The sequence below is a fragment of the Typopeltis vanoorti genome, chromosome 10 (assembly GCF_054136105.1).
Source record: "Typopeltis vanoorti isolate ZY-2024b chromosome 10, IOZ_Tvanoo_1.0, whole genome shotgun sequence".
In the NCBI taxonomy this organism is placed as follows: domain Eukaryota; kingdom Metazoa; phylum Arthropoda; class Arachnida; order Uropygi; family Thelyphonidae; genus Typopeltis; species Typopeltis vanoorti.
In genome coordinates, this window is record NC_143558.1 from 110,955,686 (window position 1) to 110,971,480 (window position 15,795).

At 35.3% G+C, this 15,795-nt stretch overlaps 1 protein-coding gene across 2 annotated transcripts in view; it reads right to left on the reverse strand.

The window, feature by feature from the left end:
- LOC150102691 (condensin-2 complex subunit G2-like) overlaps positions 1-15,795 on the reverse strand; it is a 401,754-nt gene that overhangs the window by 195,729 nt on the left and 190,230 nt on the right. For both annotated transcript variants that reach the window (XM_090398912.1, XM_090398911.1), the window contains exon 16: positions 10,280-10,536. In XM_090398912.1, the coding sequence (XP_090255038.1) occupies positions 10,280-10,536 (257 nt within the window). The remainder of the gene's footprint in view (positions 1-10,279; positions 10,537-15,795) is intronic.

Below are 15,795 nucleotides of genomic sequence, written 5' to 3' on the forward strand. Positions count from 1 at the left end.
TACTCTCAGGATGTCCTGGAGTGGAAAAACGTGGAGCTATGCCTAGCAGATCTTCAAAAGCTTGAGTGAGTTTAGATGTGAAATTCGTACCTTGGTCGGTACAGACCATTTTAGGAAATCCAGTCTGAGTAAATATCCTCATTAGAACGTTACATGTAGTTTTAGCACTTATTTCCTTGACAGGTATGGCTTCGGCCCATCTAGTGCATAAATCAACAGCACATATTATGAATCGATGTCCTCTTCCCGATGGGGGTTCTAACGGTCCGATACAATCCACGCTCCATACCTCAAACGGAGCTTCTGGTCTGACGATAGGTCGTATGGGGATTCTATCTCTATATGTAGCAGTCCTTCTCATTTGACATTCCTTGCAGCTTTCGCAATATTTTTTCACGTCTTGTTTAATGGTAGGCCAAAAGAATGAGTACTTGATTCGCTGACGGGTTTTCTTTTCGCCGAGATGGCCAGCAAGAGGGATTTCATGTGCCATCTTTAAGACATTCTCTCGTTTCACACGCGGTAGCACTACTTGTCTAATATTCTCGCCACAAATATGTTCATTATGAAGCAGAACCCCATTGTCAAACGCATAGGAATTTTTCTGTCTTTTTGCCCATTCAAAACACCTTCGAAGCGTCTCATCATCCTTTTGAAGTTTGCCGAATTCGAATTTTGTTTTTTCTGGTATACACTCATTTTCTTCACCTGGTGGGGACTCTATCGTACTTACTGCCAATGCTGTACTGGTTATTTTCGAAGGCATGTCTTCATCTTCATCATCTTCTGACCGTTTATCGCTTAAATCTTTTGATTTCAGAACCGGTGTCTCCCAATGATGACTACTCTCATGTAGCTCGACGCTTTCGACCAGCATTTCATAGGCAGAGGAGCTCAGTAGCAGATCGGTAACCAGTTTTCTTGAGACAGCACATGTGACTGGAACATTACCATGTAAATTATCATCAATTTTCATTTCAAAAATCCTTAAGGGTGTTATTTCATTTTCTCCGAAAGCAGAAGATATTTCTATCTTACTTTCTCCATCATGGGGCGTATCTGCCACTAAATCTTCGCGCACTACCGATATTTGCGCTCCCGTATCTATTATTCCATTTAAAACCCTACTTCCACATTTGATTTTGACCACCTTCAAATCATCTACATTTCGATCAATGTCCACTGATTTGGATACTGGAATGGAAATTTTGGCAGTCAACACACCTGATTTATCGTCATTCCCAGTGGTAGACGTTTGAACTAGGTTACTGTGTGCTGTAGTAGGAGTACCTTTTGATTGACTATTTTTCATACAAAACTTGGCAATATGACCTTCCCTTCTACAAGTAAAACAAGTTGGTTTGTAGTGAGGCTTGTATGAATCATCATTTCGCCACGGCTGGTACCATCTCGGTGGACTTTGAGAGGGAGATAACTTATTTTTGAATGTTCGCTCAGCAGGTGGAGTATAAGGTCTAAACTTTTCAGTAACCTTGTCCTTCGGAATAGCTCCGATGGGCTTCCTTGATGTACTACGAACACTGTCGTATTCGTCCAATCTGTCAGCTAACTTGGTTGGAGAAACGAATTTTGTCCAGTCGTCTAAGAGATGTTCTCTCACTTCATGTGGTACTTTCTTCTTCAGTTGATCCGTAATAATTAGATCTTTTAACCCTTCAAAATCCTTGATATCAAGGCCACCAATCCACTCTTCGAAATAATTAGTTATTTCATAACAGAAATCCCTCCAAGATTTTTCAGCAACCTTTTGGTGCATCACAAACTTTTTTCTGAAACTTTCAGGATTCAGTCTAAATCTCTTTAGTAGAATTGTTTTAATATATTCATAATCTTCGCAATTTTCTTCTGACTCTCTACCAATTAATTGGACAATCTCAAATGGTAACAAAGTCAAGAGACATGATATCCAGTCTTTAACATCTATTTTTGTTCTCTTAGCTTGTCTTTCAAACAGGGATAGGTATATCACAATGTCATCCTCTTGTAATCTAAACCTAGGCATTAGCTTAATTAGTTCAAGACAATATGGTTTATTGTCACTGGATACTGGAGTTGAGGTTGGTTGAACACGCGCTTCAATTTCCAGTTTCTTCAACTCGAACTCCATTTGTTCTCTTTTCTGTTGGGCCCCCAATTCATCTTTCCGGCATTGGGCTTCTAGTTCTTCCTTCCGCCGTTGAGCTTCTAATTCTTTCTTCATCAGTTCTTCCTCGAGTCTGGTACTAATAATCGTCTCCAACATCCCTTTAACAAATTCTTCTTCATAAAATTTACTTCCCGTAATAATCATTTTAAGATCTATCACTTTCATTTCAACAGTTGGCTTCTCTCCCAATTCTTCAGCCAATTTACGTAAATCTTCCTTTCTACCTTTGGTTAAATAAGTCATGGTGCTAAACAATAACTCTCTTTACTGATAAAAAAAAATCACCCTAAAAAAAAGAATCAATTGCACTTTTTTTTTTCTTTTTTTTTTTTTTAAAAGCCCAAAAAGAGATGTATACATTTGGCGATTATGGGACTCATAATTAAATTCAACATATCATTTGTAAACATAGATAAATCTTACAATATTATCAGATAAAAACTTCAACTACACAATTTACTACACTTTCAAATACACAAATATATATATATATATATATATGTGGATATATAAAAACAAAACAAAAAAATAGTTCCGATTTTACACCTCTACTATATAATAACTGAAATCTCGAAACAGAACTATCAAAACAGTATGCAAAAATTAACTATGATAACACTGTCGTGTTCTTTCTCTGGCGAGAAATCACAAGTTCTGACTGTTCCAAGATGGAACTAACATGCAAAACAGGACAAATCGGTAACTGCAGAACAAAATAAATTTAAAATGAAAAAAAAAACAACTATTCTGAACTATCTGGGACGAAAATATAGCTTGAACACTGGCGTGTTTTTCATTTATCCAAACTGTTGTACTACTGTTCCAGGATGGAACAAAATTTGAATACTGACGTATTCTTTCTCTGGCGAGAAATCAAAACTACTACTGTTCCAGGATGGAACAAACTACGAACACTATTTTTTTTTTTTTTTTTTTGTTTTGTATTAGAACAGACTTTCGCCCAAATAATCAAAATAGAACTCTAAAACATGGGAGCATGCATTTACATAACGAATTGCTCTCACCTTGTAGGTCCTATCGACTGCGCCAGTAAAATTCGGACTTGTGATGAGTGGTAAAGCTGGTGAAAGTCTTGATCATTACGCAGAATGAATGCTCGCTTATACGTATACTTTTAGAACACATTCATACGCATTTCACTGATGTAACTCTAGTGATGTTATTTATTTCTGAAAAACTTGACACAAACTTGCTTTACAAGATTCTTGAAACTACAAAAACATTATAATTTGCCTTCAAACACTAATGTTGTACTTATTCTTTCACTTCGGGCACATTTAAAAAAAATGGATACCACACACAGCGGAAACTTTGCTAATCAAGTCCTAAGCGTCGTCTGCTTCTGTCACGACTGCAGCGCCTCCTCGCCAAAGTACACAGTTTTAAAGAGAATTCGCAAGTCTTTGTGACAAAAATCTTTACAAACATCATCTGCATAAAGAGCTGAGACCAATGTCTCCAATCTTAATATCAGGTTTGATACTGCTTTCCTTCATAATGTGATCCATATAGATAATAAATAACAGTGGAGATAATGTAAAACCTGGTTGCACACCTGATTAACATCAAACCATCTTCCTGTATCTCCTTCAATTCTAACTGCTGATTTACAACTCAAGACTATGTATTACCTGATATAATGTCCCATTTACACTATATAACTGGAGTGGTTTGAACAGCTTTCATTTTGGCATCTTGTCATATGCCTTTTCTAAATCTACAAAACTTAAATGCAGACCCTTGTTATATTCCCATGATTTCTCAACTGTTTGTCTTAAAGTGAAAATCTGATCACAACAACCTCTGTTTGGTCTGAATCCAACTTGTTCTTCTCCTCCACAATTTTTCTTGGCCATTTCTCAGGAATACTTCCATAAATCTTAACAGGAACACGCAGTATAGAAATTCCTCTGTAATTCTCACATTCAGCTTTCCCTTTTTTATGGATAGGTAATATGAGCACACTAATCCAACCATCTGGAATTCGACTCTCAGACTTATCCTTCTGAATTATGAAGTGTAGCCAGTGTAAAATTTTATACCTTCATATTTTAGCATTTCTGGATGACTATCATTTACTGTAGCTGCCTTTCCACACATCAGGTTCGTGAGAGCTTTTTCTACTTCAAGTACAGATATATATTGCAGATGGCATTCCTGTTGAGAGTTTTCTACCACCCACCATGCTGTCACTGCTTGTTTCATTTAGCAATCTTTCAAAGTAATTACTCCATGCATCAAGAATATCTTTATCCTCAGTTTTCATGTTCCCTTTATTATCTCTTATTCCTTTTATAGTACTTTTTCTTCCATTTCCGAGCTTTTTCAATAGTGTCCAGAATATTTTACCACCTTCCTGATGTTTATGTTCAATGTTCTTACCGAAGTCTTCCCATGACTTTTGTTTAGCTAATTTACACAATGCTTTGCTTTCTTACATTTTTCTCTGTATTCACTTTTGATATGCTTTCTTCTTTTCGTTGACTGCCTCTTTAACTTCCTGGGCCTACCACAGAGTTCTGATTTTTCTATCCTTGCAAGTTACCTCACCACATGCCTCTCTAGCTGAATCAATCAAGGTTTTCTTTAGGGCTTGCCACTAACTCTCAAAGGTTTGGTTCTTGTTTTCAAATTCTTTCAGTTTTTCTTGAACAATGTTCGTGTATTTGAGTCTACGGTTCACATGTGATAGCAGTTCAACTTTGATTTGTTTCAAAACTTTCTTAGTAGTAAACAAGTGTGTTGTCAAATTATTAAACACTCTGGATCAGAAAGTGTTGTAGGAAGTTTTTTTCACTTGGTTACAAAGTAAATTATACTTGACAAGAAATTATATTGTCATGAAAATACTTCAAGTGCAAACTTTGCTTGCTAACACCTGGGTAAAGGATTAAACAAGCATGTAATTTTTAAGGGGATACAAATCCCTTGTTGTTCAACTGCCAGTAAGCAAAACTCTAAGATCGAGAACTACGAATCTATGAGTTTCATATATACCGAAAAACTATTGGCAAATCCAAGTGTAAATGACCACTTGGTAGTACAACACCAAGGCAACTCGAAGCAAAGGTGGAGCAAGCTCCCTCACTATCCTTGATATTTTCTCATAATGTAAAAACACAGCCCCTAGGGGATGTAATACTCTAATTACATTATGAAGAAAGGTCACTATCCAGACCTGGAAGATAACAAGGTTTAAGTGAAAAGAACTTACATACCTTATTTAAGTTAAGGGATATTATATCCCATATTGTTTCTTAGCCGAATAAGAAACTATATAAAGTTCGGTGATTCCAAGCGTAAGCAAATACCTGGATAGTGCAGCAACTGACCCTTGAAGGTGGTGCAAGCTGAAGCAACTCAAACAAAGGGTGGAGCAAGCTCTGATCACTATTCTTGATATTTACCCATAATGTGAACTTATGGGTAAATATCAAGAATAGTGATCAGAGCTTGCTCCACCCTTTCTATGAGTTGCCTGCACTATCCAGGTATGCAGCTTGCACCACCTTCAAGGGTCAGTTGCTGCACTATCCAGGTATTTGCTTACGCTTGGAATCTCTGAACTTTATATAGTTTCTATATTCAGCATGAAACTCTTTGAGTTTCTTATTCGGCTAAGAAACAATATGGGATATAATATCCCTTAACTTAAATAAGTTCATATCGCCGAATTGAAGCCTTTGGCTCTTCATTATAATTAGTAATTACATACCTTTACTATACGAATGCCATAAAGGTGTGTTTGTATATTATAACATAAATTGAAAGCCAAACGGCTATTTTTCTGGCATCCTTAATAATAATTAAGGGGATACAAATCCCTTGTTGTTCAACTGCCAGTAAGCAAAACTCTAAGATCGAGAACTACGAATCTATGAGTTTCATATATACCGAAAAACTATCGGCAAATCCAAGTGTAAAATGACCACTTGGTAGTACAACACCAAAGCAACTCGAAGCAAAGGTGGAGCAAGCTCCTCACTATCCTTGATATTTTCTCATAATGTAAAAACACATTATGAGAAAAATTATGAAAAAAAGGTTGAAACCGGTCTGGGTAGTGACCTCTCCTCGTAATGTAATTAGAGTATTACATCCCCTAGGGGCTGTGTTTTTACATTATGAGAAAATATCAAGGATAGTGAGGGAGCCTGCTCCACCTTTGCTTCAAGTTGCCTTGGTGTTGTACTACCAAGTGGTCATTTACACTTGGATTCACTGATAGTTTTTCGGTATATATATATGAAACTCATAGATTCGTAGTTCTCGATCTTAGAGTTTTGCTTACTGGCAGTTGAACAACAATGGATTTGTATCCCCTTAATTATTATTAAGGATGCCAGAAAAATAGCCGTTTGGCTTTCAATTTATGTTAAGCATGTAATTTATTGTCAAGTATAATTTATTTTGTAACCATGTGAAAAATCTTTCTACAACTATCCCTGATCTAGAGTATACTGAAGAATATACAATTCATGCTGAAGGGGAAAAAGAAATACAGGATGTACGAATTGGTCACCAACACGTGAAATCACGTGCTTTATATGTAAAATTTTCCAATTGTTATACAAGCAAATTAGTTACCACTTTAAAAACTATAACCTTCACATAAAATAAAAGTTAATTTTCCAAACATGTAATAATAAACAACTCATCCCACAAGACTGATTGACTACCCTATTACAGGAATGGATTCTCCTTCTTTTGACATGGGCAGAAGTGTCGAAGGGTCTCGCATCTATGGGCGTATAGTACATCTTTTTAATATTTGTATATAGAAAATATATGATTCTGCATTAACTCAACCTTGATATCTTCGTGGGACTGGATCCCAGACCTATAAAGTACTCCATCACTCTACTTTCCTGCTACTTTTGCTGATCTACTATCATTAATCAAATCTTTCCCACAACCCTGTCCTTCTTGAAAACAAATCTCCCTTACATTCTACTAACTCTGTAACAATACTTTCTCTTTTAACCAAGTCTCATTAATACATATAATTTTCAGCAAATTCGAGCTAACCAATGAAAAAAAACTCTTCATCTCTGTTCTTGAAACTTCTGGCATTAGTATACTTGCATTGCACAATATCCTCTTGGACTCATAGTTACTACTGTATCTTTTAATGAGCATCTCATTCAAGACATGAGACCAGAGAAATTGCATTCAACAATTCATGTCTTTCTCGATCTTACACTCGCTCACCTCAAGAGAGCCAGCACACATGTTCACTCGTATCTTCCTAATAAGTTCAGTATCCCTGATATTGCATATCCAGTCTCTCACTGAATCTAAATGAATTCACTAAACCATACATCATTTAGTTATTTCAGTAATGAATATATCATATGCACCATTTTAGCAAATAATTTCATTGTTGATTTCAAGCTTTGTTTTAATTTTCATAAAATTTTATTACAATGAATCTAATTTGTGCAAACACATTATATTCACTATAATAAACCAAACTGATGTAGTCCATTTAGTCCTGAGCAAGATAAAACTGAATTACATATTGAACAGCATGTAAAAAAGTTTTAAAATGAATCAAAACTGAGCAGCTTTCAGATGTGAACTGTAGACTAAAACACATAAACATCATTCAAGAAAAAATGAAAGAGTTTCAAAATAAAGACCGAATCTTGGAAATTAATTGGTAAACCAAGAAGAAAACATTGATTGATTCAACCATAGAGGTGTAATGAGGTTATCTACACAGATAGAAAAATCAGAACTCCATGGTAGACTCAGAAAGTTAAAGAGAGAGTCAAGGAAAAGAAAGCATATTGAAAGTTCCCAGCCAATAAGTCAGCTTGTGTTCTTAGAGAACAGAGAGACAAATGTAAGAAAGCAAAGCACTGTATAAAACTAGCTAAACATAACCAATGGGAAGACTTTGGTAAGAACATAGAAAATAAATATCAAGAAGGTGGCAAGATATTCTAAAGGTTGTTGAAAAAGCTAAGAAATGGAGGAAAAAGTGCTGCAATAGGAATTAGAGATGATAAAGGTGTGACATGAAAACTGGAGATAAAGATATCCTTGATGCATGGAGTAATTACTTTGAAAAATTGCTAAATGAAACAAGTACTAACAGCACGCATGCAGTCAGGAATACATATAAATACTTTTAGTAGTAAAAGGCCATCAAAAACCTGACTTTTCACATGAAATGTGAAAGTCAGCTGGAAATGATATTCAGGCAGAAATGATCAAATATACAGGTATACAAGTTTTTGAGTGGCTGCACTGCACAATTCAAAAAGGCCTGGACAGAAGGTCAAATTCCAGATGATTGGAGTAGAGCTCTCATAGTGTCCTTCTGTAAAAGGGAAATAACGCTGAATGTGAAAATTATAGAGGTATTTCCCTACTGAGTGTTCCTGGTAAGATTTAGGCAAGTATACATGAGAAATGGCTAAGAAGGATTATGGGAGGGAAGCTTGATAAAGAACAAGCTGGATTCAGGCCAAATAGAGCTTGTCAGGATCATAACCTCTATTTGTTTTAAAATTTTCATTTTAAAACAAATAGTTGCAAACTCTTGGGAATATAATAAGGATATGTATTTAACTTTTGTAAATCTAAAAATGGCTTATGACAAGGTGCCAGGAGGAAAGCTCTTCAAAATGTTACAGTTATATGGTGTAAATGGGACATTATATTGAGCAATACAGTCTCTTTTTGAGTTGTAAGTCAGCAGTTAGAATTGAAAGTGGTACAGGAAGACGGTTATATGTTAAATCAGGTGTGGAGCAAGGGTACACATTATCTCAACTGTTATTCATTATCTATATGGATCACATTATGAAGGAATGAGATATTAAACCTGGAATCAAAATTGGTGATTTAATCTCAGCTCTTTACTTTATGCACATGTTATACTTCAAAATAAATCCAGCATAATTTGCAAGATTCCCTAACCAAATGGAATAATTGTTGCAATAAATTTGGTAAGAAAATTAAGCGCCTCCGTAGCGCAATTGGAAGAACGACTGTACGCTGCGCCCTTCAATTGGAAAAGGCCTAAGTTTGATTCTCGTCGTGACGGGAGGAATCTTTATCTGGACGATTTCAGTCGAAGGTGAGTTAGCCGATCTCATACGGAGGTAGCAGGGTTTTTTTCTCGGAAACTCGGGTTTTTCATCCCGCATACAGACAAATCGGCCCTTCAGAACACACGCAATTTACAGACATAGAATACCAGTTATGGTGGTGGTGGGCGGTAGATGGTGTTGATTCGTAGTAGAGGTTCGGTGTAGTGGTTGAGACAGTTGTAGGTATCCTCCTGCGATGGGTCTTCGGACTGCTTGGAGGTATCAGGAATAATAATAATAATAATAATAAAATCAGCAATAAAAAGACAAAGGCAATGAAAACATGCAGAAACACTGAAAACATCAACTGTATCTTGAATGGATTACCTACAGAACTATTTAGCTATTTAGGCACAACTGTTAGTGAAGATGGCAAATAAAATATGAAAAGAGAAAACAGAATTAGCACAGCTTATTCTGTATGGTAGGAAGCCAAATGAATAAATTTATATGGAATAGGAGAAAAATCAGTAATGACACTAAATTAAATGCATACATAAGAGTGTTCAAACCAGTTTTAATTTATGGATCTGAAAACTGGATTAGAAATAAAACACTTGATCAAATTATGAAGACTACAGATATGAGAGGTTGGAGAAAGATTAGAGAAGTGAACAGATCCATTAATGGCAGTGTCATGTTAAAAATAAAGAAATTAGGAGAGAACCTGACATGGTTAGCATTCAGGAAAGTGTTAACAGAGCTAATTTTGGATGGTACAGTCATTTAAACAGTTGTTGGAGTCTTGAAAGGTAACAGATTAATTTGGAGGAAAACTGTTGATTGGAAGTTAGTAATGATGTAATTCTTTCATGTAGTATTATCATAATATCCTGTGCAGGTACATACATACATCCGGGTATGTATCAGGAATTTGATGATGATGATGATAAAGCAATACTTTACATTAAGAAACGAGGTTCATGCACTATACGTCAACAAAAAAAGTTAATTAATTAAAAAAAAGAAAGAAAATGCATAAACTCACCTTACTTAATTGCACAGTAAACTGTGTCCACAATATGCAAACTATATCAATAAGACCTGCAGTTAAGTGCAAATTTTCCAGGAGTGATGAATCTGCTACGCTATCACCCATACTGGATAATGATGATGATGTGGTAGTCTCATTTTCTTTATTCTCCTTATCATAATTAATATCAATATTTGATGAATTCAGATCTTCTTTATGTTTATGTTTCCATTGAAGATAAAATGTTTTGCAGATAAGTATCATCAAGTCCACTAAAATGAAATCAACTAAAATATACACACTGAATATTTGTGGATGTAGGATTTTAATTCTATAAGTTAAAACATTAAATTTTGACATTTTGATGAAGAGCAATAAATTGGTAGCATAAATAGTGTTGCTTTTTTTTTTTTTGCATTTACAAATGCAAATAATGGAAAATCATAAACCATAATCATATATTTAGCTCTGAATTCATGTTGTTCTAAATAGTGCGCCAAATTATGCTAACCTACCACCAAGTTGCACATCTCTCTCTCTCTCTCTCTCCCTCTCTCTCTCTCTGAATGTAGGAAAATGAATGAAAATATGCAATACGTAAATTTTGTGGTCAAAAAAGAAGGAAGTTAGTGGCTTTCTCAGAAGTTATTTCAATCTTATTTGCTGAATGATGAGCGTTAACAGCACACATTTTACAGTGAAATGATAGCAATACCATTTGGAGAATATGTCTGTACATAATACTGCACAGAAATTAAATCCACAGCTGCTTACCAACCTTTCTAACTAACTCAAATTCTCTCAAAGAACAACATCAGCACTATTAGTAATAATCCTCCCAAGCTTCACATCATCTGTAAACAACAGAATATCTCCCTGTAATCCATAGACAAAATGACAATAATGGTCCAAGTACTGAACTCTGTGAAGCTCAGCTTGTAAACTTCCTACTCCTTGATACAGCTCCACCATATACAATTCTTTGATATCTATCAGACAGTCAATTTCCAACCCAATTTACTAACTTAATGTCTAATCCCATTTGTTACAACTTATCATGCGAGACTCTGTCAAATGCCTTGGCAAAATCCAGAAACATGGCGCCTTTCCTTTATCAACGATTAACAATTACTTCATCATAAAAGGCAAGCAGATTACTGAAATAAGAGCAACCCTTAGTGCTCACCTTCACACAAACACACACACACGCATATATATATATATATATATATATATGTGTGTGTGTAGAAAGTATTTTTACCTTGGGTATAAATATGTTAAAGATACCAAGCAATTTTAAACTTGGTTTTACTCCATTTCCCAAGTAAGCAAACAGACTAAAAGTCAAGTTTGCGCCTGCAAGTGATGCAAGTCTAACTGATCCCACAGGTAATGCAAGACCAGGGCAACTCGTGGCAAAGGTGGAACAAGCTCCGATCACTAATCTTAATATTTACCCTTAATGCCAAAACACATCTCCAAGAAGGAGATGTATGATGTTTTGTATTAAAGGCAAGGGGCCACTACCCTGACCGGTTTCGACCTTTATTGAGGTCTCGTCAGTGGGAGCTAGGCTAGAAATACCAAGATTTAGTAATACAGAGCTTGTAAGTATTTCACCAAAACAAGTTACCATAAGGTGTTTTAACCTTATTAAATAAAAATCTCTGGAGGATATATAAATGTAGAAAGTATTTTTACCTTGGGTATAAATATGTTAAAGATACCAAGCAATTTTAAACATGGTTTTACTCCATTTCCCAAGTAAGCAAACAGACTAAAAGTCAAGTTTGCGCCTGCAATTGATGCAAGTCTAACTGATCCCACAGGTAGTGCAAGACGAGGGCAACTCGTGGCAAAGGTGGAAGGTAAAAATACTTTCTACATTTATATCTCCTCCAGAGATTTTTATTTAATAAGGTTAAAACACCTTATGGTAACTTGTTTTGGTGAAATACTTACAAGCTCTGTATTACTAAATCTTGGTATTTCTAGCCTAGCTCCCACTGACGAGACCTCAATAAAGGTCGAAACCGGTCTGGGTAGTGGCCCCTTGCCTTTAATACAAAACATCATACATCCCCTTCTTGGAGATGTGTTTTGGCATTAAGGGTAAATATTAAGATTAGTGATCGGAGCTTGTTCCACCTTTGCCACGAGTTGCCCTGGTCTTGCACTACCTGTGGGATCAGTTAGACTTGCATCAATTGCAGGCGCAAACTTGACTTTTAGTCTGTTTGCTTACTTGGGAAATGGAGTAAAACCAAGTTTAAAATTGCTTGGTATCTTTAACATATAATTACTCTAATGTGTCCAGTTTTGTATACAATCACTCACTAATTTCTCTATCTTTCTGATCCATGGTTTGGTGTCTCCATTCTTATGCAATGGGACTATCTTATCCTCCTTCCACACTTTGGATACATTTCAAAGTAGCCACATACGAAAGATATGTCTTCACGGACAATTCATCGCGAGAAAAAAACATCATGGGGGTGGGGGGAATCATTGGAGGGGAATTCATTGGGAGGAAATTCATTGTGGGGAAATTGCAGGAAAATTCGTCCTGAAAAAAAATTTGCTAGAAAATTCAAATGATATCGCATTGATACCGATATATGAAAGTAAATGAAGTGCAAGATAAATTTCGCAAAACATAGTTTTTTTATATAGTTTTATGTATTTCATGTATTTATTTTATATTTTATGTATTTAATGCATTTTGTATTATGCATTTAATTTTATGTATCATCACAAGATTTACATAATCATGATAGGATTTACATAATTTTATAATAATTTTCTTTAACATAATTACACAAGAGTGCACCTATCTTCTTAAATTAGTTCTATAAATGATAACAGCATATAACATATCTTTCATATGCAGGAAAAGGGGAGTCATTTTCAAAATAACATGCATATTCAATAACTGAAACATGTCACCTTCTGAATTAGTTCAGATAAAAAATATATCCCACCTGAATGAGTGTCTAAATGCACAGAACAGAAAAATAGTGAACGGTTAGAAGAATAAATATTCTTAAATATTTTATTCTCCCTAATAATTATTCTAATTCCATCTGCAGAGCTGTAGCAAGAAAGAATATTAATAACTTTATACAGAATAAAAAAAATTCAGAAAGCTAAATATAATCGAAATATTAAATAATGTATAAAATATTGTATAATGTATAAAATATAAAATATTCCAATCAAGGAAAAGAAGGAGTAGCCATAGTATTCAACACAAAATACGAGGCTAATCTTCTTGAATGGCAGTTAGTCTCAAGTAGAGTAATGTGGGCAAATATGAGAATGGGGAACTGGACAATGAGACTTATTTGTGCCTATGGTCCCACAGAAGGTTCTACTAAGGTAGAAGTGGAGGAATTTTTTGAGGCTTTAGAAAAAGCAACATACACAATGAAAAATGAAAAGTTGGTCCTTGTTGGAGATCTAAATAGCAGAGTAGGAAATGATTGTGAGACATACAAAAATATTTTGGGAAAATTTGGAGAAAAGAGCAAAGCTAATAATAATGGCAAATATCTGTTGGATTTCTGCTCAGGACATGGACTGGTTATTACTAACACCATGTTCCAACATAAAAATGTGCACAAATTCACATGGAGAGAAGAGGCTAGGAATAAGAAAAGTCTCATTGACTATGTTATTGTTGATAGTGATGTTTTCTCCCTGGTGCAGGACACCAGAGAGTACAGAGGATTTGAAATTGGAAGTGATCACTATTTAGTCTTGAGCAGGATAAAATTGAATTTCATATTGAAAAGAATAACATATAAGAAAGTTTTAAAGCGAATAAAAGTTGAGCTGCTCTCAGATGTGAACTGTAGACTAAAATACACTAAGATTACTGAAGAAAAAATGAAAGAGTTTGAGAACAGGAATCAAACCAGGGATTCAGTGGCAAACTCTGAAGAAAACATTGATTGATTCTGCCAGAGAGGCATGTGGTAAGGTTGTTTGTAAGGATAAAAAAATCAGAACTCCCTGGTGGACACAGGAGGTTTAAGAGGCAGTGAAGGAAAAGAAGAAAGCATATCAAAAGTTCCTGTATAAGTCAGCTTGTGCTCTTAGAGAATATAGAGACAAATGCAAGAATGCTAAACAATGTGTAAAACTAGCTAAACAAAAGTCATGGGAGGACTTTGGCAAGAATATAGAAAATAAATATCAAGAAGGTGGCAAAATATTCCGGAGTTTGTTGAAGAAGCTTAGGAATGGAGGAAAGAGTGCTGTAAAAGGAGTTAGAGATCATAAAGGTGACATGAAAACGGGAGAAAAAGATATCCTTGAAGTATGGGGTAATTACTTTGAAAAACTGCTAAATGAAACAAGTAGTGATGACAGCACAGTGATAAAAAAACACTGACCAAGCTTGCAGTCAGGATTACATATCCATACTTGAAGTAGAAAAAGCCATCAAAGGCTTGAAATGTGGAAAGGCAGCAGGAGTAGATGATATTCAACCAGAAATGCTGAAGAATGGGGGTATAAAAGTCCTACTGTGGCTGCACTGCATAGTTCAGAAGGCCTGGACAGAGGGACGAATTTCCGATGATTGGAATAGAGATCCTATAGTACCCATATATAAAAAGGGAAATAAAACTGAATGTGAGAATTACAGAGGTATTTCTCTACCGAGTGTTCCTAATAAGATTTATGCTAGTATACTTGAGAAATGGTTGAGAAGAATTGTGGAAGAAAAGCTTGGTCAAGAACAAGCTGGATACAGGCCAAATAGAGGCTGTCAGGATCAGATCTTCACTTTGCGACAAATAGTCGAGAAAGCATGGGAATATAACAAAGATCTGTATTTAAGTTTTGTCGATTTGGAAAAGGCATACGACAAGGTGCCAAGAGAGAAGCTATTCAATACGCTGAGTTATATGGTGTCGATGGAGCATTATATCACGCAATACTTAGTCTTTTATTTGAGTTGTAAGTCAGCAGTTAGAATTGAAGGTAGTACAGGAAGATGGTTTAATGTTAAATCTGGTGTGAGACAGGGATGTACATTATCCCCTCTGTTATTCATTACCTATATGGATCACATTATGAAGGAAAGTGGTATTAAACATGACATCAAAATTGGAGATGTTAATGTCAGCTCTTTGCTTTATGTGGATGATGTTATACTTCTAAATAAATCTGCTACAAGTCTGCAAGATTCTGTGTCTACATTGAATAGCTGTTGTAATAGATATGGTATGAAGGTCAGCAATAAAAAGACAAAGACAATGAAAATAGGCAGAATAATTGAAAATGTCAACTGTGTTGCGAATGGAGAATCTGTGGAACAAGTGAAACATTTCAGCTACTTAGGCACAATTTTTACTGAAGATGGTAAATTAAATATAGAAATAGACAAAAGAATCAGCAAAGCTGGTATGGAGGGAAGTTAATTGAATAAATTCATATAGAATAAGAGAGAAATTAGTCAAAACACTAAATTAGCTGTATACAAGACTGTGTTCAAACCAGTTTTAACTTATGGATCTGAGAGG